At 45.5% G+C, this 20,414-nt stretch overlaps 1 protein-coding gene across 1 annotated transcript in view; it reads right to left on the reverse strand.

The window, feature by feature from the left end:
* Positions 1 to 6,176: 6,176 nt before the first annotated feature.
* Positions 6,177 to 20,414, reverse strand: part of IFI44L (interferon induced protein 44 like) — a 28,880-nt gene continuing 14,642 nt past the window's right edge. The window contains exons 6-9 of the mRNA XM_081087931.1: positions 20,163 to 20,334; positions 7,842 to 7,942; positions 7,399 to 7,573; positions 6,177 to 7,248 (exon numbers count right to left, since the gene is read on the reverse strand). Coding sequence (XP_080944057.1) covers positions 7,196 to 7,248; positions 7,399 to 7,573; positions 7,842 to 7,942; positions 20,163 to 20,334 — 501 coding nt within the window. The 3' untranslated portion in view covers positions 6,177 to 7,195. The remainder of the gene's footprint in view (positions 7,249 to 7,398; positions 7,574 to 7,841; positions 7,943 to 20,162; positions 20,335 to 20,414) is intronic.

Raw genomic sequence — 20,414 nt, forward strand, 5'->3', positions numbered from 1 at the left:
GAATAGACGCTCCTTCCCAAAAGTCATTAATTATCTGTTAACTCCAATGTCTCCATTTGGTGTTGTGAGCTATGGTTCTTTCATTCATTTCTTTTTTCAATAAAAAATGAATACCTACTATGTGCCTCCACTGTTTTGGGAGGCCGGCAATATAGCAATAAACAAGACAGATTTAGTTCCTGTCCTCATGATGATATATACTTCTCTGGAAGGCAGGCAGTCAACACAAATCATCTAGAAAGAAGTGCTATGAGGAAAATAAATGAGAATAAGAGTAAAATGAAGTGATAAGGAAAAGTGTCTGCCGCTTTAGATCATAAGATCATGGAAGGTCTCTCAAATGACATGACATTGGAAGGAAGACCTGAATGGAATGAGGGAGAGTGTCATGGAAATAACTAGGGGAAGAGTGTCATAGGCAGAGAGAGAGATAAGTACCAACAACCTTGGGTGGCAGTTCGTTGCAATAGCTGGAGTAGGTTGCGAGGAGAATTAAATCAGTGATCACTCTGGTAAAGAAAAGAGTATAGAACAACTAAAAGGCTATTACAATATCAAGTGGGAGATTAACGTCCTGCAGACTAGAGCGACAGTGGTGGAAGCAGTTCAAAAGTGGTCAGATTCAGGATGTCTTTAAGGATAAAAGAAAGTCAAGAGAAGTTATTTCTGGACTTGGGTTGGGGTTCAAGGATAAAAGAAAAGAGAAAATTTAGTGTGATCTCAATAATTTTTGGCTTGAGCCTTGGTGGAGCTATTTATTGAAATAAGTATACTGAAGGAAGATTTCTTGAAAGGAAACTAAGTATTCTGTCTTCCTTGAAATCTGTAATTTCATATATAATACAGGGAATTGGGTAGATGAGACCAAAAACCAGGAAAAGGGTCAGGCTTGGGGATTAAAGTTGAGAATCATCAACATATAGATATACTTAAAGCTAAGAGTGAATTTAAATTAATAAGAACAGTCCTATGGACCACTCCTAACCCTTCCCCAAAACATTTGGAAGTCATAATTATTAAAATTGTCTATCCAAGATGACTGCTGTAAATAATGCTGCAATGAACATTATTGTGAATTTGGAATACATGTATATTTTTGAATTTGTATTTTAATTTATTTTTAGATTAAATACCCAAAAGTGGAATTCCTGGTTTATATAATAATATAATATAATATAATATAATATAATATAATATAATATAATATAATATAATATAATTAATATAATATAATATAATTAATATAATATAATATAATTAATATAATTAATATAATTAGATTTTTTTTATTTTTGAGGAACCACCATATTGTTATCCATTGTGGATATAGCAATGTGTATTCCCACCAACAGTAGACAAGGGTTCCCTTTTCTCTTAATCCTCGTCAACACTTAGTTTTTGGCTTTTTGATATTAGCCATTCTAACAGGTATGGGATGGTATCTCATCACGGTTTTGATTTGCATTTTCCTTATGATTAATGATGTAAAGCACATTTTCATATATTTGTTGCTCATTTTTATGCCTTCCTTAGAAAAATATCTGTTCAGATCTCCTGATCATTTTTTAACATATATTTTTATTGAATTTAGTGGTGTGACATTGGTTAATAAAATTATGTAAGTTTCAGGTATACAATTCTATAATACATCATCTGTATTTTGTATTGTCCAAAACTCAAGTCTCCTTCCATCCCCATTTATCTCTCCTTTCCCCCCTTCTACCTGCCCCTATCACTTTTCCTTCTGATAATCAGCAGAATACCTATAAATTTTTTTCTTAATCCTTTCACTTACTTTACCCAACCCCCAACCACATCCCCCTCAGCTGTCAATCTGTTCTCTTTTTCTATTAGTCTATTTCTATTTTGTTTGTTTTGTTCATTAGATTCCACATATTAGTGAAATCATGTGATATAGTGTTTCTCTTAAGATCAGGAACAATATAGAAAGTCTGTTTTCACTACTCTTATTCAACACAGTATTAAAAGTTCTAGCCATAGCAATCAGACAAGAAGAAATAAAAGACATCCAAATTGGGAAGGAAGAAATAAAACTGTCATTATTTGCAGATGACGTGCTACCATGTATAGAAAACCCTAAAGAACCCACCAAAAATCTACTGGAACCGATAAATGAATTCAATGAAGTAGCAGGATACAAAATTAGTATTCATAAATCGGTGACATTTTTATACATCAATAATGAGCTGTCCCGCTCATTTTCAAATCAGATTGTTTCTTTTTCTGCTATTGAGATGCATGAGTTCTTTATATATTTTGTATATTAGTCTATCAGATACTAGAGGCCCGGTGCACAAAATTCATGCATGGGGGCAGGGGGAGTCCCTCAGCCCGGCTGCACCCTCTCCAATCCAGGACCCCTCAGGGTATGTCCGACTGCCGGTTTAGGCCCCATCCCGGGGATCAGGCCTAAACTGGCAGTCGGACATCCCTCATGTGATCCAAGACCACTGGCTCTTAACCACTCACCTGCCTGCCTGCCTTATCACCCCTAACCACCTCTGCCTGCCTGCTGGGTCGCCCCTAATGGCCCTCACCTGCCAGCCTGGTCGCCCCCAATGTGAACATGGCTGGGGTCCCTCAGCCTGGCCTGTGCCCTCTTGCAGTCCAGGAGCCCTCAGGGGATTTCCTAAGGGGAGTTAGCCTAAACCAGCAGTCAGACATCCTTAGCTCTGCCTTGGAGGTGGGAGAGGCTCCCGCCACCACTGATGCACTTGCCAGCCGTGAGCCCAGCTCAGGGCTTCTGGCTGAGTGGCACTCCCCCTGTGGGAGCACACTGACCACCAGGGGGCAGCTCCTGTATTGAGTGTCTGCCCCCTGGTGACCAATGTGCATCATAACAACTGGTTGTTCCACTGTTTAGTCGATTTGTATGTTAGCCTTTTATTACATAGGATAGGAGGGACTGACAGAGGTCAGAGGGCAGGGGGATGGACATAGACAAAAGTGTGGTGATGGCCAGAGGTGGGGGGGCTGGGTGGAGGAGGGTAAAGGGAGGGAAATGGGAGACATCTATAATAGTGTCAACAGTAGAATAAAAACAACAATCCTATACCACTACACAACTATTAGGAAAAAAAGGATACATTATGTATTATGTATTTACTACTTGGATAAAATTTAAAAATTTAAAAAGAAATAATTTTGTCCAGAAAGCGGTGTTGTTGAAATGTTATTTTATTTTATTTTTTATTTTTATGGTAAAGTTAAGAAAGCTTCAGAGCCCCTGTGAGGGCTGGATTTGTTTTTGGGGAGAGAGCAAGCAAGTTGCAACCAGCAGCATTTTGGATAACCTGTCTGAATGATTTAAGAGAGAAAGGGACAGATTCCCCAGGCCTACAGTTATTTGTAGTTTATTTTCTTATTCTAAATAAAGTCATTTTGAACCTTATTAAAAAAAATATGCCCCCCACTCCCCCCTAAAATTAGTTCTTTAGGTTCACTAAACTTTAGGCCTCACAAAACCTGTGTTAGTCCCTGCGGGATGGGATCCCCAAAGGAGTTAAGATTCATTCATTATATTTATTTGCTCCTTTTAATTCTTGTTAGAGGGAGAGTGAGGACAGTTTTTTACTCGGTAATTTTTATAATAATAACTGTATTGGAACCTGCTCCTTCTTTGGCTGTTTACGGGTTTATCTTACCGGAAATTCACAGAGACTTTAAGCCCTTTGAAGACAGGGACAGAGCTGTATTGTGCTTCTATAAAACAGGCACAAAGTTAATACAACTTTTATAAATATTTATTGAAGGAACTGATAAATTTCAGTGCCATGAGGCATTACTTTACCTTCTGCTCCATCTCTTTATTGAGACTTTTGTGCAAAGCATAAGGCTGAGGGGATGAGCAGGTAGAGCGGAGTAAAATTGCTTTTTCCAAACCCTAGATCCCATAATTTGATTTTACACCGTAGATGCATTTCTGAATGACATTTTGAATTGGGTATATTAGATTTTGCTAATCAACTCCCTTTACTCATAGAGATTATGTTTAATGATGTTTAAACGTTTTGTACTATGAGGTGCAAGATATTTTGCTTATTTCAATAATCCTTGTGCATCCTTTCTGTAGTAAAGTGAATTATCAACATGGTAAGTCTATTTGGGGGATCTGCTTAAAATGGGGCACACCAGTACTAAATTCGGTTCTAACAATGACTAATTCGCACACCATGTGTGGAGTTAGATGGCTGTTGGATATAACCATTTCTTTTGGTCCCTTTGCTCCCACAGCACCTGCTTCAACCAGAGGCAGGGTCTTGACCCTCCATGACCTCTTTGTCTTGGTGACCGCGAGGCGTCTACTGCCTGAGGCCTTGGCAGGCAGCTGGGCGTTGACCTTCCCAAGTTGGCGGGAACCCTGATGAACACTCATCAGGGCCTGGGTCCCGTTGGCAGAGACAGGGCAGGGAGGAACACTGGGAGAGCTTTCAGGCAGGCCGGTTTAACCAGACAGAGTCGCACCTACAGCTTCCCTCCTCCTCTCCTCTCCTCCCATGCCAGTGGGCTGATGGCTGAGGGGAGTGGCAGCCACTGGCAAGGCCAGGTGCAAGCTCAAGAGGGTGGGGAGCCTGAGCCACTTGTCCAGGCTGGTTGGGCAGGCAATTCTTCCCAGGGTTTGGAAGGGTGTGGAGGGCGGGCAGAGACATGCCCCAGCCTCTGCGCTGTGATGGAGCTGGAAAGGAGGGAGGATTACCCCTCCCCAATGCTGGGTGGGACATTGCAGAGGAGAGGCTGTGGATCCCCAGCCCAGACTCACCCTCCCAGGGGCAGGTCGCAGCCTCAGGTGGGCTCAGGAGCTACGAAGGCCATTGGACCCTTGGGGGTGGGAAGGATCATCTGGGCTCGCCAGCTGAGAGTCCCTGGGTCTGGTGTCTGAGTGTGTGCAGGCAGCAGGTTGATAGAGTAGACAGAGAAACTGGCCTGGGCCAGATAGGTGAGGCACACAAAACTTTTGCCTGGGCAGTGTCAGGGCTGCGGAGTTGTGGCAGATAACAAAGCGCTGGCATCCCAGGCCTCAATGCTGGCATGGGGGTCTGAGAACTTGGCAGGGTGTGGGACACATCTCTCCTGCCTCTGCCTGGCACAGGCTCAGCTGCACCGCCGCCCACAGGGGGAGGGGAGGGGCTGGCCCAGTGCAAGCAGCTCCCTGCCTCCTGGCCTGCAGTAGCTCACCAGTCCCCTATGGGCTGGGGGAAGGCAACGGGTCGGTCCTTTGGTAGTCCTGGTCATAATGGACACTGCCTTCTTATATATATAAATATATGATTTGCAAGTATTTTCTCCCATTCAGTAGGTTTCCCTTTCATTTTGTTGATGGTTTCCTTTGCTGTGCAGAAGCTTTTTAATATGACATAGTCCCACTTATTTATTTTCTCCCTTTTTAAGACCACCCTCCATCCTTCTTTTCCAACCAAAATTCTAAATATACATTTAATTCCACTTGATTTTTAAATGTTCCCAAAGTAGTAAACAGCCATAGGATTAGAAATTGTGATATCACTTTGTCTAACACTGTACATTTTAGTACAAAAGAGGAAACTTTTGGTAGCCTCCATGTTGGTTCACCTGGACAGTCCCTTATTCTTTATCTCTTGATCTTTTGATTACTCCTCTTCCTTTCAGAATCTTCATCTCCTTCATAATCTTACTGTATGTTACCCCTTCAAAGAAGAAATTCCACCTTGAATCAAATTTTGCATCTAGCAAAATCTTCCTCTGCCAAGATTTTTGCTGAATCTACTCTTGAAATGGGTTAGTTATGACCCCATAATTGTTGAGCAGAATGGTGGTTCTTCAATCTTTCCCAAAGAACAATGGTTATGGCTGTTTCCGCCGGACTATATGGAGACAAACATACCTTTTTTATTGGATCTCTTGCTCCTAGATCCATGTTATAACCATCCTAACTGTCACTTTACTTTGGTTCCCAATATCTGCTTCTGGCTCTACTCCTCAATATCTATGATGACTTTATTCCTATATCTGAAGACCCCATTTACCTTTTCCATTGAATCATGGCTCCTGAACATTCATTTGAGCACAGCTTCACCTGCAGTTTTGCTTTAGAAAACAATTTTTTCCCATAACTATCTCTAAGGAATTCTTGCCTTTGTAATACCCAGGATTTCTCAAAAAAGAAAATAATTCTGAGTAAACATAAATTAGAATGCTTTAATATAAATAAATACTGAAGCAAAGCATATTCATTTGAAAAGTCAAAGAAATTCAGAGGAAATAGTGAAGAAGGCTTTAGGAGTAAAAAAATGAAACATATATTTTAAAATTATTTCATTTGCCATATAGCCCTAACTACTACAGCTGCCTGAAGGATGTCAGAATCATTTGGGAGCACTTGTATAAGATAAATCTCTTATTGACTTGCACTAGTAATCTTATTTTAATGCTCTGCTTTGGAGACATGGTTAGAGTGGTTTGCAAATCAATTAATGAAAATCAGGCATGGGTCCTTTAGAGGAAGAAATTTTTTTTTTCACAGAAAGAAATATCTAAGTCCTTAAAAAATATTTGCTCTTTTCAATTAATTTAAATTCATGTTGTCATTCAGAGGTAAGTGAAATATTCTCCCTCCTTTTTTCTATTTCTTCTCTCTGGCTTTTCATTCTTTTATAGTCTTCCCTTTTATAATGACAAAAATTTAGGCATATGCTATCACTCTGGGGAGGTTGAAAGAGATGCATAATGATGGGTATGCTTGCTTCCTGCCAGACACTGTGTTAAGCTCTGCGAATACAAGATAAGTAAAAAACAAACCTGGCTTTTTAAAGAGTTCACTGTTTATTTAAGGAGGCAGATATCTATGTAATCATTGTATAATTACTATTTAATCTGATTACCATGCACATGAAGTTTTAAATGAAGTGTTATAGATGAAGAGGTAGGGGAATAGTTAATTTTGCTGGGGAGGTTTAGGAACATGTCACAAAAAGTAAATTGAAAGTGGTGCAGAAATATGAAGGGTGGTTTGCAGTAGGGATATTGTGATCCACCACTGCTCAGAGTTGGCCTTAGAGCTTGAGGTCTGACTGATCCTAGAATGAACCATCAGTTAGATGCTGTCAGGGACAGAAGGCCAAGTATGATGGCGGCAAAGTCCCAAGGAGGCTGTCCGCAGAGATTGACTCTAAGTGAGGCAGGCCAATCCAGGTCTGGGTCAAGGGTCAGAAACAAGGCAACTTGTTGAGCTGGGACATTCCTGCGACGTCTCTGAAAACAAAACAAAAAAGAGTCCAAAGAAAGCATACATGTTAGTACTAGGGCAGGCAGAAGGATACCAGTCATCTAACTGAGGTATAGCTTAGGGTTTTTCAAAAAGAACCGGGGTTTAATGAGAGGAGCATGAAGGGGCCAGATTACCTGTTACCCCAGGAGGCAAATCCTCTAAGTAGTCATCTGCAGCTCGTAACATCTGCCTCAGCGCAGAGAGGATCAGAACATCCTTTAAAGGGTCCTGCTCCCACTCTGGAGCATAATTTTCAACCATCAGAATATTATAAATAGGAATTTTTAGCATTTTTTGGATTTTAATTATCTGTGGAAAATTATTTAATAAGGATCAGTCTTACATCTAAAAGTTGACTGAATTTAAATATAATTCAAAAAATAAACAAAAACAATGACTTAACAAATTATCTTCAGAATCTAATTATATTTCAGATAATTACAGTTTTAAAATGGGATTTAAACAGGCAATTGATCATTTCTTTATTTACCTATGAACATGTAGTGTGAGTACACTCAAACACACACAGAGTATAATATTATTATAACAATACCTGGTTACAAACAGTGTTCTTTACCTGGCTTTGAGAAGTCATAGAATTATTCATGTTTAAAAAGTCTTTTTGAAGAACTCCATGGTAATCTTTCACTTTAGTCAGCAAGGCTACCTGTGGTACGCCTAGATCAAGTAGATAAATGAGTTATTTTATATCAAAATCAGCAATGTATCAACAAGGTAGTTAAATATGTATAAAATCAGTTCTCTGTAGGATGATTTTAAGATTGGAGAACTAAACAACTAGTTCTGGCGAGGATGTGGAGAAAAAGGAACCCTCGTGCACTGCTGATGGGAATGCAGACTAGCGCAGTCACTATGGAAGACAATATGGAGTTTCCTCAAAAAGTTAAAAACTGGATCTCCCATTTAACCCAGTGATCCCACTTGTAGGACTATATCCCAAGAAACCAGAAACACCAACCAGAAAGGATATATGCACCGCTATGTTCATAGCAGCACAATTTACAATAGCTAAGATTTGCAAACAACCTAAGTGACCATCAGCAGATGAGTAGATTAAAAAACCATGGTACATCTACACAATGAAATACTACACTGCTATAAAAAAGAAGGAACTTTTTCCATTTGCAACAGCATGGGTGGAACTGGAGAGCACTATGCTAAGCAAAATAAGCCAGTCAGAGAAAGATAAATACCACATGATCTCGCTCGTATATGGGATATAATAATCAATATAATGTGATGAACAAAAATAGATCCAGAGACAAATGTCAGGGGAGAGGGATGATTAGAGAGCAGCCAAAGGACTTGTATGCATGCATATTAGCATAACCAATGGACATAGACATTGGAGCAGTGGGGGCTTGCCGGGGTGGGAATGGCTGGTGGAGGGGGGTCAATTGGGGAAAAAGGAGACATATGTATAACTTAAGACAGTAAAAAAAAAAAAAAAAAAAAGATTTGGAGAATGAATTATCCCCTATACATTTCAATATGGGACCTGAATTTCTTCTATTAGGAGAAATAATAGTTTTCTTCCAACATGAGAAATCATTTTTAAATGCAACTAAATTCACACTATGTTGTAATCATCTACTATTCCATTCAAATAGTGTATTTTAAAGTGTTTTGCAGGGAGTGGCTGATGGACCTTGACAACTAAAAGGAACCCAAAAAAGAGATAGTGAGGAGGGTTGTAAATCTACATTTATAAAAGCAAAATACACTATTTTCATATTTCTAAGGACCGCTTGCCCTCTCCCTCATACCACAGAGATGAATAAATCTCATTTGACTTCTAACCTAATCAAAGCTCTCCTGTAGTAACAATTGCTTCCCCAGAAAAAAAATATTATAAAATTGAGATTGCCAGGCTGCTTCTGAGACTTCTTTTGTAGAGCTTTTTAGAATTTCCTCCTTTAATCTCGTATTACAAAATGAAGGCCTTTACTATCTTCTCCTCATTCATGTCCCTGATGAATAACTAGTAAAGTTGGCTAATTAAAACGTGGCCTGTGATAGAGGGCAAGACTCAATTGACAGGTATAAATTTTTTCCAACTTCTGTTACAATGCAATTCTTCTCTTTCCAAATCAATGCAGTATCTTCTTAGAGACTGTAAGTCAGCATAGTTACATGCATTAAGCATTGCCACCCAACATGGTATGCAGGCATAGGCCGTTAAAAACACTAATTTCAAATATGAACACTTCTGTAACTCAGTCTTATCCCAAATCCACTATGCTTTTAGATCTGTTAAATGCTTATATATTTACATTGAATATATTTAATGTTTACTATAATCTTTAAATGCAGAACTTACCACTCACATTTTACAGAAGAGGAGTTTATAAATTCATTGCACTTGAGTTAACTTTCCAAAGATCAAAAAATCTGACTGTTTTTTTAAAAAAAATCTAAGTTTAATTAGCCACTAAGACCATGGTCTGTACATTAAACTGCACAGATTTATTTTCCATAACCTAAATATAAGTGGTCTTTTTATTGATATACTAAACAGTGAGGCTCTGTAGTATAAGTGCTCAAAAGACAAACGATTCTTTCCACGAAGTACAGCTAAAAGCACTGGATTATATATAAGTTGAATGCCAAGATGGAAAGGTGGAGAGAAGAAGACAGACTGGCTACCTTGGGATCCAAGGAACAATGTGGTGGTGAGCTCTCCAGGTTTTCTTTCTACTTCATATATCCCCAATTAACTGCTGGAGAAGCTTGCAACTAGAAAATGCCGATCTGAGCTGGCAAAAGAAAAGAAAAAAAATAGAGGAAAGGGGAGGAGAAGGGAGAGGAGGGGAGGAAAGGGAAGTCTGTTCTTTCTAGCCAAAGCATGAGAAAAGACACAACCTAGCAAGACAGAAAACTTTCAGACAACAGCTACACTATTGCAGCCACACACCACAGAAAATAACCTCAGTTCCATCCATGGAAGCATCTCTCCCCTTGTAAACCCTCCACCCTCTGCTTGGGTAGTATCATAGAAGAAGACCAAGTACTAGGTCCCCTGAATGGTTTCAATAGAGGCTACTTGGGAATCCAGGACTTCCACCTAAACCGCAGTACCAGTGTCAGAGGAAGCCAAGTGAGGATATAATGAACAACATAAATAGATGAACAAAAACAGATCCAGAGACAGAGAAGCATCGATCAGACCGTCAAACCTCAGAGGGAAGGTAGGGGAGGGTGGGAGTAAGGAGGAGAGATCAGCCAAAGGACTTGTGTGCATGCATATAAGCCTAACCAATGGACACAGACACCGGGATGGGGGGGGAGGGGTGAGGGCATGAGAGGGGGGTCGGGGAGGTAATATGAGGATAAGGACACATATTAAATACCTTAATCAATAAAGAAATTTTTTTAAAAAAAGGTAATGGGCAGGTTTGACCCCATCTCCCTATCAGGCAATTTTTGTGTTCTGAAAAAGAAAAATTGAGCTGAGAAGACTGAAAAAAATAAATAAGTAAATAAAAGAAATAAAAGAAACTGAAACTTTAACCACCACTCATTTATCCAGCCTTAATGAGACTCCTATCCCCCTGTGGTGTAAGTGTAAGCCATATGGGATCAATATAAAAATGCTCTTCCTCCTTAAAGGTGTCAAACAAAGCTTAGTAGGAAGCCTGTACTCTCACTCCTACAAGCACAAGGGCAGGAGAGGTGTGCTAAAACTTCAGATTTAAACAAGATCCAGAGTCTCATAGCGCAGTACCCAAAACATCCATGATGTAATCAAGAACTACTTATAACAAAAAGAAGAAATCTAACCTAATTGACATCTGTAGGACATGCCAAAAATCAGCAGCATACACATTATGTTCAAGCACCTAGGGGACATTTACCAAGACACACTATAAACTGAGACATAAATCAAACTCCAAAAAATTTTCAACAATTTAAATCAGAGTATGTCCTTTAACCAAAATGGAATCAATCTCAAAGTCAGTAACAGAATGGTAGCAGGAAAAACTCCAAGCACTTAAAAGCTAAGCAATATACTCTAAATAATTGAAGAGTCAAGAGGATGTCCCAAGGAAAATTTAAAAATGTATTAAATCGGATGATAATGAAAATATAACACCAAAATTTGGGCGACATTACTAAAGCCGTGCTCAATGTTTGGAGTTGAAAATGGGAAAAGTCCATAATCAGTCATCTAAGTTCCCAACAACTACCACAACTTGCCCAATATAAAGTAGGTCATTTTAGCAGCTCTATAACTATTTTGAAATTGAATTTTTAATTTTAAAACTCCTGAAAAAGAAATCTCCAGGCCCAGATAGTTTCATTAGAGAATTCTCCTAAATATTTAAAGGAAATTAACACCAATTCTACACAATCTCTTTCAGAAATACCATAGAAGAGGAAGGAAAACTTTCCAACTCATTCTAAAAGGCCAGTATTACCCTGATACCAAAACCTGACAAAGACCAAAAAAGAAACTACAGACCAATATCCCTTATGAATATAAATGTAAAAATCTTTAATAAAATATTATCAAATAGGATTCATCAATATATACAAAGAACTATATGCCATGAATACATGGGTTTTATTCTAAGGAAACCAGGCTGACTCAAGGTTCAAAATCAATCAATATAATCCAACATATTAACATGCTAAAGAAGAAAAAAAATCCCATGATTATGTCAATCTATGGAGAAAAACTATTTCTACACCCATTCATTATAAAATATCAAAATGCAGAGAATTAGAAATAAAGAACTTCCTCATCTTGATAAAGAACAACTATAAAAAAAACGCATATACTAATGTCCGTAGAAGCTTTATTTACAATAGCCAAACATTAGAAGTAATCAAAATATCCTTTGATAGAGAATGTTTAAACTGTGGTATATCTATACTATGGAATGCTACTAAACAATAAAAAGGAATGAACGATACAACAATTTCTATGGACCTCAAAGAATATGAGACTGAGTGAAAAAATTGTCAAAAATGACATACTGTATAATTCCATCTATCCTATCTAATGAAAGAGAAACATGGTAATTAGCCGTAACTTCGCTGCCCTTCCCATTGGCTAATCAGGGCGATATGCAAAGTAACTGCCTACCAAGATGGCGGCCAGCAGCCAGGCAGCTGACGTGAACAGGAGGCTTGCTTGCTCCAGTGACGGAGGAAGCCAAGGTTCCCCGCCTGCCGCTGCTGGGCTCTGAACTGCTTTCTAAGAATCATTGTTGCAAATATAGAAGCTAAACAAACCCTCAGAAACCTGCTTTCAGTCAGCTGGGATCTCAGAGCTGGAATTGCAACAAAGTTTCAAATACAGGAGGTAAACAAAGCCCAGAAACCTGCTTTCAGCAGCCGAGGTCTCACAGCTAAAGTCGACTCTCAGCTCCAGTGACAGCCATAGAAGGTAAATAAATCCCAGAATAAAAAAAAAGAAAAGAAAAAAAGGAGATGTTGGGAGTTTCAGTCACCCGCCAGCCTGAAAACGGCCCTAAGCCCCTCACCCAGACTGGCCAGGAACCCCAGTGGGGACCCCAACCCTGAAGGGTGTGTGACCAGCTGCAAACACCCATCATCCCCTCACCCAGGCTGGCCAGGCACCCAAGCGGGACACCCACCCTGATCCGGGACACCCTTCAGTGCAAACCAGCCAGCCCCCACCCATGCACCAGGCCTCTATCCTATATAGTAAAAGGATAATATGCCTCCCAGCACCGGGATCAGCGGAGCCGCGAGGCCTCCTGGCACCGGGATCAGAAGAGCCACAAGGCCTCCAGAACCTAGAATCAGCGGAGCAGCCAGGCCTCATGAACCCAGGATCAGTGGAGCCACGAGGCCTTCTTCCACCAGAATCAGTGGAGCAGCGATGCCTCACTTCCCCTGTTGTCAAGCGGAGCCACGAGGTCTCCAAGCACTGGGATCAGCGGAGCCACAAGGCCTCCTGACCCCTGGAGCAGCATGACGGGGGCAACGCCGAAACCCCCTGATCACCCTGAGGCTCTGTGTGTGGAAGGGGGCGGGGCCACAACTTCACTATCCGCCCTGCCCTGTTCATGACAGGGGAAGGCACCCCAACCCCCTGATCGCCCTGCAACTCTGTGTGTGGCAGGGTGCGGCGCCCCAACACCCCTCACGGGCCCTCCTCTGTGTGTGACGGGGTAGAGCCTTAACCCCCCAATCAGCCCTACCCTGAGCGTGACTGAGGGTGGCATAGCAACCTCCCAATCCGCCCTACTCTGTGCATGACAGGGGGCGGCGCCCCAACTCCCCAATCAGCCCTGCTGAGCCCGACCAGGGGCTGCACCTAGGGATTGGGCCTGCCCTCTGCCACCCGGAAGTGGGCCTAAGCCAGCAGTTCGTTATCTCCCGAGGGGTCCCAGACTGCAAGAGGGCACAGGCCGGGCTGAGGGACCCCCCATTCCCCACGAGTGTACAAATTTTTGTGCACCGGGCCTCTAGTCCTATCTAATAAAAGAGAAACATGGTAATTAGCGTACGACCGCTACACTTCCCAATGGCTAATCAGGGCGATATGCAAATTAACTGCCAGCCAAGATGGCGGCTGGAAGCCAGGCAGCTGGAAGCTAACAGGAGGCTTGCTTGCTTCAGTGACGGAGGCTTGCAACATTCCCCGCCTGCCGCTGCTGCCGGCCTCTGAGCTTGCAGTTTCAAACATTGTAACAAATATAGAAGCTAAAAAAAACCCAGAAACCTGCTTTCAGCCAGCCGGGATCTCAGAGCTAGAGTTGATACAGTGTTTCGAGATTATAGAACCCAAACAAACCAGATACCTGCTTTCAGCAGCAGAGGCCTCAAAGCTGGAGCCAGAGCTAAAGCTGGCCCAGAATAAAAAAAAAAAAAAGGAAAAAAAAGAGCGGTTGCGAGCTTCAGTCACCCACCAGCCTGAAAACAGGCCTCAGCCCCTCACCCAGACTGGCCAGGCACCCCAGTGGGGACCCCCACCCTGATCCAGGACACCCTTTCAGGACAAACCAGCCGGCCCCCACCCATGCACCAGGCCTCTATCCTATATAATAAAAGGGTAATATGCTTCCCAGCACCGGGATCAGCGGAGCCACCAGGCTTACAGGCACCGTGATCAGCATGACAGGGGACAGTGCCCAAACCCTGATTGCCCGGCGGCTCTGTGTGTGATGGGGGGGGGAGGGGACACAACCTCCCTATTTGCCCTGCTCCGTTTGTGAAAGGGGAGGGCACCCAAACCCTGTAATCAGCCCTGCTCTGTTCCTGATAGGGGGGAACTCCCCAACCCCCTGATCGCCCTGCGGCTCTGTGTGTGACAGGGTGCGGTGCCCCTACCTGCCCCCACCCCCACGGGCCCTGCTCTGTGTGTGAGAGGGTAGAGCCATAACCTCCCCATCGGCCCTGCCCTGAGTGTGACAGTGGCGGCGCCCAAACCCCCTGATCCGCCCTGCTCTGTGTTTCAGGGGGCTGTGCCCCTACTCCCCTATAGGCCCTACTCTGTGAGTGACGGGGGGGAGCATCCCAACACCCTGATCAGCCCTGCTCTGTGCGTGACGGGGGGAGCTCCCCAACCCCCTGATCAGCCCTGCTCTGTGCGTGACAGGGGGCAGCGCCCCAACCCCCTGATTGGCCCTGCTCTGTGCGTGACAGGGGGTGGCGCCACAACCTCCCTAATGACCCTGCCTTGAGTGTGACAGGGGGTGGTGCCCCAACCCCCCAATCGGCCCTACCCTGAGCGTGACTGAGGGTGACATCGCAACCTCCCAATCTGCCCTGCTCTGTGCATGACAGGGGGTGGCACCACAACCTCCCAATGACCCTGCTCTGAGCCCGACCAGGGGCTGTACCTAGGGATTGGGCCTGCCCTCTGCCACCCGGGAGCAGGCCTAAGCCAGCAGGTCGTTATCTCCCGAGGGGTCCCAGACTGCGAGAGTGCACAGGCCGGGCTGAGGGCCCCCTCTCCCTCCCGAGTGCACAAATTTTTGTGCACCGGGCCTCTAGTCCTATCTAATAAAAGAGAAACATGGTAATTAGCGTACGACTGCTACCCTTCCCATTGGCTAATCAGGGCGATATGCAAATTAACTGCCAGCCAAGATGGCGGCCGGCAGCCAGGCAGCTTAAACCTAACATGAGGCTTGCTTGCTTCAGTGACGGAGGACTCCAACGTTCCCTGCCTGCCTTTCCGGCCTCTGAGCTTGCCGTTTGAAACATTTTGTTACAAATATAGAAGTTAAACAAAACCCCAGAAACCTGCTTTCAGCCAGCCAGTATCTCAGAGCTGGAGTTGATACAGAGTTTCAATTATAGAACCCAAACAAACCAGATACCTGCTTTCAGCAGCGGAGGCCTCAGAGCTGGAGCCTGATCTAAAGCTGGCCCAGAATTAAAAAAAAAAAAGAAAGAAAAAAAGGAACGGTTGGGAGCTTCCGTCACCCGCCAGCCTGAAAACAGCCCTCAGCCCCTCACCCAGGCTGGCCAGGCACCCCAGTGGGGACCCCCACCCTGATCCAGGACACCCTTCAGGGCAAACCAGCTGCCCCCAACCCGTGCACCAGGCCTCTATTCTATATAGTAAAGGGGTAATATGCCTCCCAGCACCGGGATCAGCGGAGCCGAGAGGCCTCCCGGCACTGGGATCAGCGTGACGGGGGCAGCGACCAAACCCCCTGGTTGCCCTGCTGCTCTGTGTGTGACAGGGGGCTGGGCCACAACCTCCCCATCCCCCCTGCCCTGAGTGTGACAGTGGTGGTGCCCCAACCCCCTGATTGGCCCTGCTCTGTGGGTGACAGGGGGGAGCTCTCCAAGCCCCTGATTGACCCCGCTCTGTGTGTGACAGGGTAAGGAGCCCCAACCCCCCTGATGGGCCCTGCTCTGTGCATGACAGGGGGCAGCGTCCCAACCCCGTCATTGCCCCTGCTCTGTGCATGACAGGGGGTGGCGCCACAACCTCCCCATTGACCCTGCCTTGAATGTGACAGGGAGCGGTGCCCCAACCCCCCAATCGGCCCTACACTGAGCGTGACTGAGGGTGGCATCGCAACCTCCCCATCCGCCCTGCTCTCTGCCTGACAGGGGGCAGCGCCCCAACTCCCCAATCTGCCCTGCTCTGAGCCCAACCAGGGGCTGCACCTAGGGATTGGGCCTGCCCTCTGCCACCCAGGTCAGGCCTAAGCCAGCAGGTCGTTATCTCCTGAGGGGTCCCAGACTGCGATAAGGCACAGGCCGTGCTGAGGGCCCGTCCTTCCCCCCCCCCCCCCCCCACCCTAGTGCACAAATTTTTGTGCACCGGGCCTCTAGTCCTACCTAATAAAAGAGAAACATGGTAATTGGCGTACAACCGCTACCCTTCCCATTGGCTAATCAGCGAGATATGCAAATTAACTGCCGGCCAAGATGGCGGCTGGCAGCCAGGTAGCTTGAAACTAACATGAGGCTTGCTTGCTTCAGTGACGTAGGAAACCAATTTTCCCCGCCTGTCTTGCTGGCCCTGAGCCTGCAGTTTAAGAAACATTGTAACAAATGTAGAAGCTAAACAAAACCCCAGAAACCTGCTTTCAGCGAGCCTGGTTTCTCAGAGCTGGAGTTGATACAGAGTTTCGATTATAGAACCCAAACAAACCAGATACCTTCTTTCAGTAGCAGAGGCCTAAGACCTGGAGCCTCAGAGCTAAAGCTGGCCCAGAATAAAAAAAGAAAAAAAGGAGCAGTTGGAGCTTCAGTCGGCCTGAAAACAGCCCTCAGCCCCTCACCCAGACTGGCCAGGCACCCCAGTGGGGACCCCCACCCTGGTCCAAGACACCCTTCAGAGCAAACCAGCCTGCCCCACCCATGCACCAGGCCTCTATCCTATATAGTAAAAGGGTAATATGCCTCCCAGCACCAGGATCAGCGGAGCCGAGAGGCCTCCCGGCACCAGGATCAGCGTGACAGGGGCCAGCGCCCAAACCCCCGATCGCCCTGTGGCTCTGTGTATGACAGGAGGCGGGGCCACAACCTCCCTATCTGCCCTGCTCTGTTCGTGACAGGGGAAGGTGCCCCAACCCCCTGATCAGCCCAGCTCTGTGCCTGATAGGGGGGAGCTCCCCAACCCCCTAATCGCCCTGCGGCTCTGTGTGTGACAGTGGTGGCGCCCCAAACCCCTGATCGGCCCTGCTCTGTGGGTGATAGAGGGTGGCGCCCCAACCCCCTCATCCGCCCTGCCCTGAGTGTGACAGATGGCGGTGCCCCAACTCCCCTATCGGCCCTACTCTGTGAGGTACAGGGGGGAGCTCCTCAATCCTCTGATCGGCCCTGCTCTGTGCATGACAGGGGTGAGCTCCCCAACCCCCTGATTGACCCAGCTCTGTGTGTGACAGGGTATGGAGCCCCAACCCCCCTGATGGGCCCTGCTCTGTGCATGACAGGGGTGGCGCCGCAACCTCCCCATTGACCCTACCTTCAGTGTGACAGGGGGCGGTGCCCCAACCCCCCAATCATCCCTACCCTGAGCGTGTCTGAGGGTGGCATCACAACCTCCCAATCTGCCCTGCTCTGTGCGTGACCGGGGAAGGCACCCCAACTCCCCAATCGACCCTGCTCTGAGCCCGACCAGGACTGCACCTAGGGTTTGGGCCTGCCTTCTGCCACCCAGGAGCAGGCCTAAGCCAGCATGTCGTTATCTCCCAAGGGGTCCCAGACTGCGAGAGGGCGCAGGCCAAGCTGTGGTACCCCCTTTTTCCCCCGAGTGCACAAATTTTTGTGCACTGGGCCTCTAGTATATATATAAAAGCCCAGCAACCGTTAAGGTGGATCTACCAGAACTGGAACTACTGGTGGCTATGACGCACATTGCAGCAGCTAACCTGTCTGATCCAGCCTGGAGTGGCACCCCCCCTAACCTTCCGAGGCGCCCCCTAACCTTCTGTGGCCCCTCCCGCCCACTGGCCTCACCCTCCATCGGTCTCCCCACCACCACCACCTGCTGGTTTTAGGCACAGGGAGCATGCGACTGAGCTATTGGCACCCCTTCTGAGGGGAGACACCAGCCAGGTATACAGAAGGTATACGGAGGAGGCCTGATCCTGGTTCTGGGAGGCATATCATCATACCTTGGTGATTGTCATTGAGGAGTCCGCATGGTTTGTGTTCACACCTTCATGCTGTCCCCCCCCCCCCCACACACACACACACACACCACCACCACCAGCACAATGCTGAGGTAGCCTGATTCAGGACCCGTGCTGACCTCCCACATGGAGAAACAGCGTGTGATAAACATCATGTCCCGTAGATGCCTGAATCCGCCTCAAGAATAAGACACTACAGACCCAGAGCGGGCAGATAAGAACTAAGACAGAAGGTCTGGGAAAAGCAGGGCTGCGGATGGCCTTGTTCTGCTTTTGCTGCCGGACTCTGCTCACCGGCCCCCTCTGTGAGCAAAGTGCCTGCATCCTATGGAGGCCTGTGAGTGAGTGAAGAACTGTGGCTGTGCCTTTGGCTGCGCTCAGCCCCTAGCCCTCATGGATAAGCAGGAAACATATTTACGTGCCAGAATCTAAACACCCCTTTATCGGTAATAGTGCAATTAATGCAAGACCCACACTGGTTTCTAAACAGGACTCTGTCCGGCTGTGTGTGAACCCAGATCGAGGGTGTGCTCTCCGCCAAGGAGGCTGCAAAGGCTGCTCCTCTCTTGAACGCACACAACCCAGAGAGGTTTAAAGGGAAAAGGAGATAAAGAATAAAACAAAATAGCAGCAAGCTCTGAAGCCACTGCTGCGGCTGTCAAATCCTCTGCATGGTGGTGATGTCAGAGCCCCTCTCCCTGCGCCCTGGGCTCAGATGGGCGAGCCACTGACACCTGCTAGGTCGCCTGGCACCACGTGGCCACTTTCAACCTCCCGCCAGCTCCTGGAGGTGGGTGGGCTTGCAGATGGAGGCTTCAGTGTTAAAGTAAACCTGTTAGTGTAGCACAGATACGCGTAGGCTTTTTTGATGAGAGAGAACCCATAACATCCCTTTACAAATGTGTTTTTAACTGTTCTGAGATCACGCTCTCAGCCTTGGCGATTCTAAAACAGGCCTCAGCGATTCCACTCGCCCAATGCAAAGACTGACCCAGGTTTCATGGAGACCAAACCCTCGCCCCTGGAGAAGCCGTGTCCTTTCAAAAGGAAGGTCACCCTGGTTGCGGGTCCTTGCTCTTGGGCACTTCAAATATTTCTTGCCACACCCTTCTCTACCCAGCAAAGCTGATTTAGAATTGAAGGCCACATAAAGAGCTTCACAAACAAGAAAAAGCTAAAGGAGTTCATCACTCCCATTGGGGGCGGGGCAGCTGGCCAACTTCCTGTGTCCCCTCCCCTGGCCCACCCTGCCTGATTTCCTGATGGGGCCACCTGGACTCCACCCATGCACCAATTCGTGCACTGGGCCTCTAATTTATATAATATTCTTAAATAACAAAATTATGGAATGAGAGAAGAGATTGGTGATTGTCAAGAATTAGAAATAGTGGGGGATTAGGAGGTATCGTAAGGGGGATTTTATTATGATTGAATACTTCTGTATCTTGATTATAGTACTAGGTCACATGAATCTACTAGTACACGTGATAAAACAGCATAGAGCTATACACACAAATTAAAACAATGTTAATTTCCTGGTTTTGATCACCCTGGTCTAGTCACATGATGTGGGGAGATGATTCCCTTATCAAGTCGCATGAAAACCACAGAAGACAAAAAGCTATGGCCATTTTAGTCTTTCAGGATTGAAGAGTAGGACTTAAGGTGTGCACCAATCAACCCAGGGCTTAGGAAGTGGATAAGGCGTACATGGCACCTCTCTGTATTACCTTTGCAACTGCCTATGAATCTATAATTATTTCAAAATAAAAAATCTTAATTAATGAAATGAGACTCACCATACTTTAACACTATTTTTTGAACTTGTTTGAACTTTGCCTCCATTTTAGAAGAGAGACTGTCGATACAGTTGATATCTAAAACATAAGCCACACAGTGAATCCTGTCCTTCAGTGATGGAGAGGTGTTGAAGGTAGAATTTCTGGATATAATTGGTTGCTCGGGTCTAAACTGTTAGAGGAACATAAGGTAACATTTAGAGAGTCTCTGCTGAATTCTTTAAAACAAAATTCATGTTTCAAATGTGACCA

The sequence above is a fragment of the Myotis nattereri genome, assembly GCF_964212035.1.
Source record: "Myotis nattereri genome assembly, chromosome: 3".
In the NCBI taxonomy this organism is placed as follows: Eukaryota; Metazoa; Chordata; class Mammalia; order Chiroptera; family Vespertilionidae; genus Myotis; species Myotis nattereri.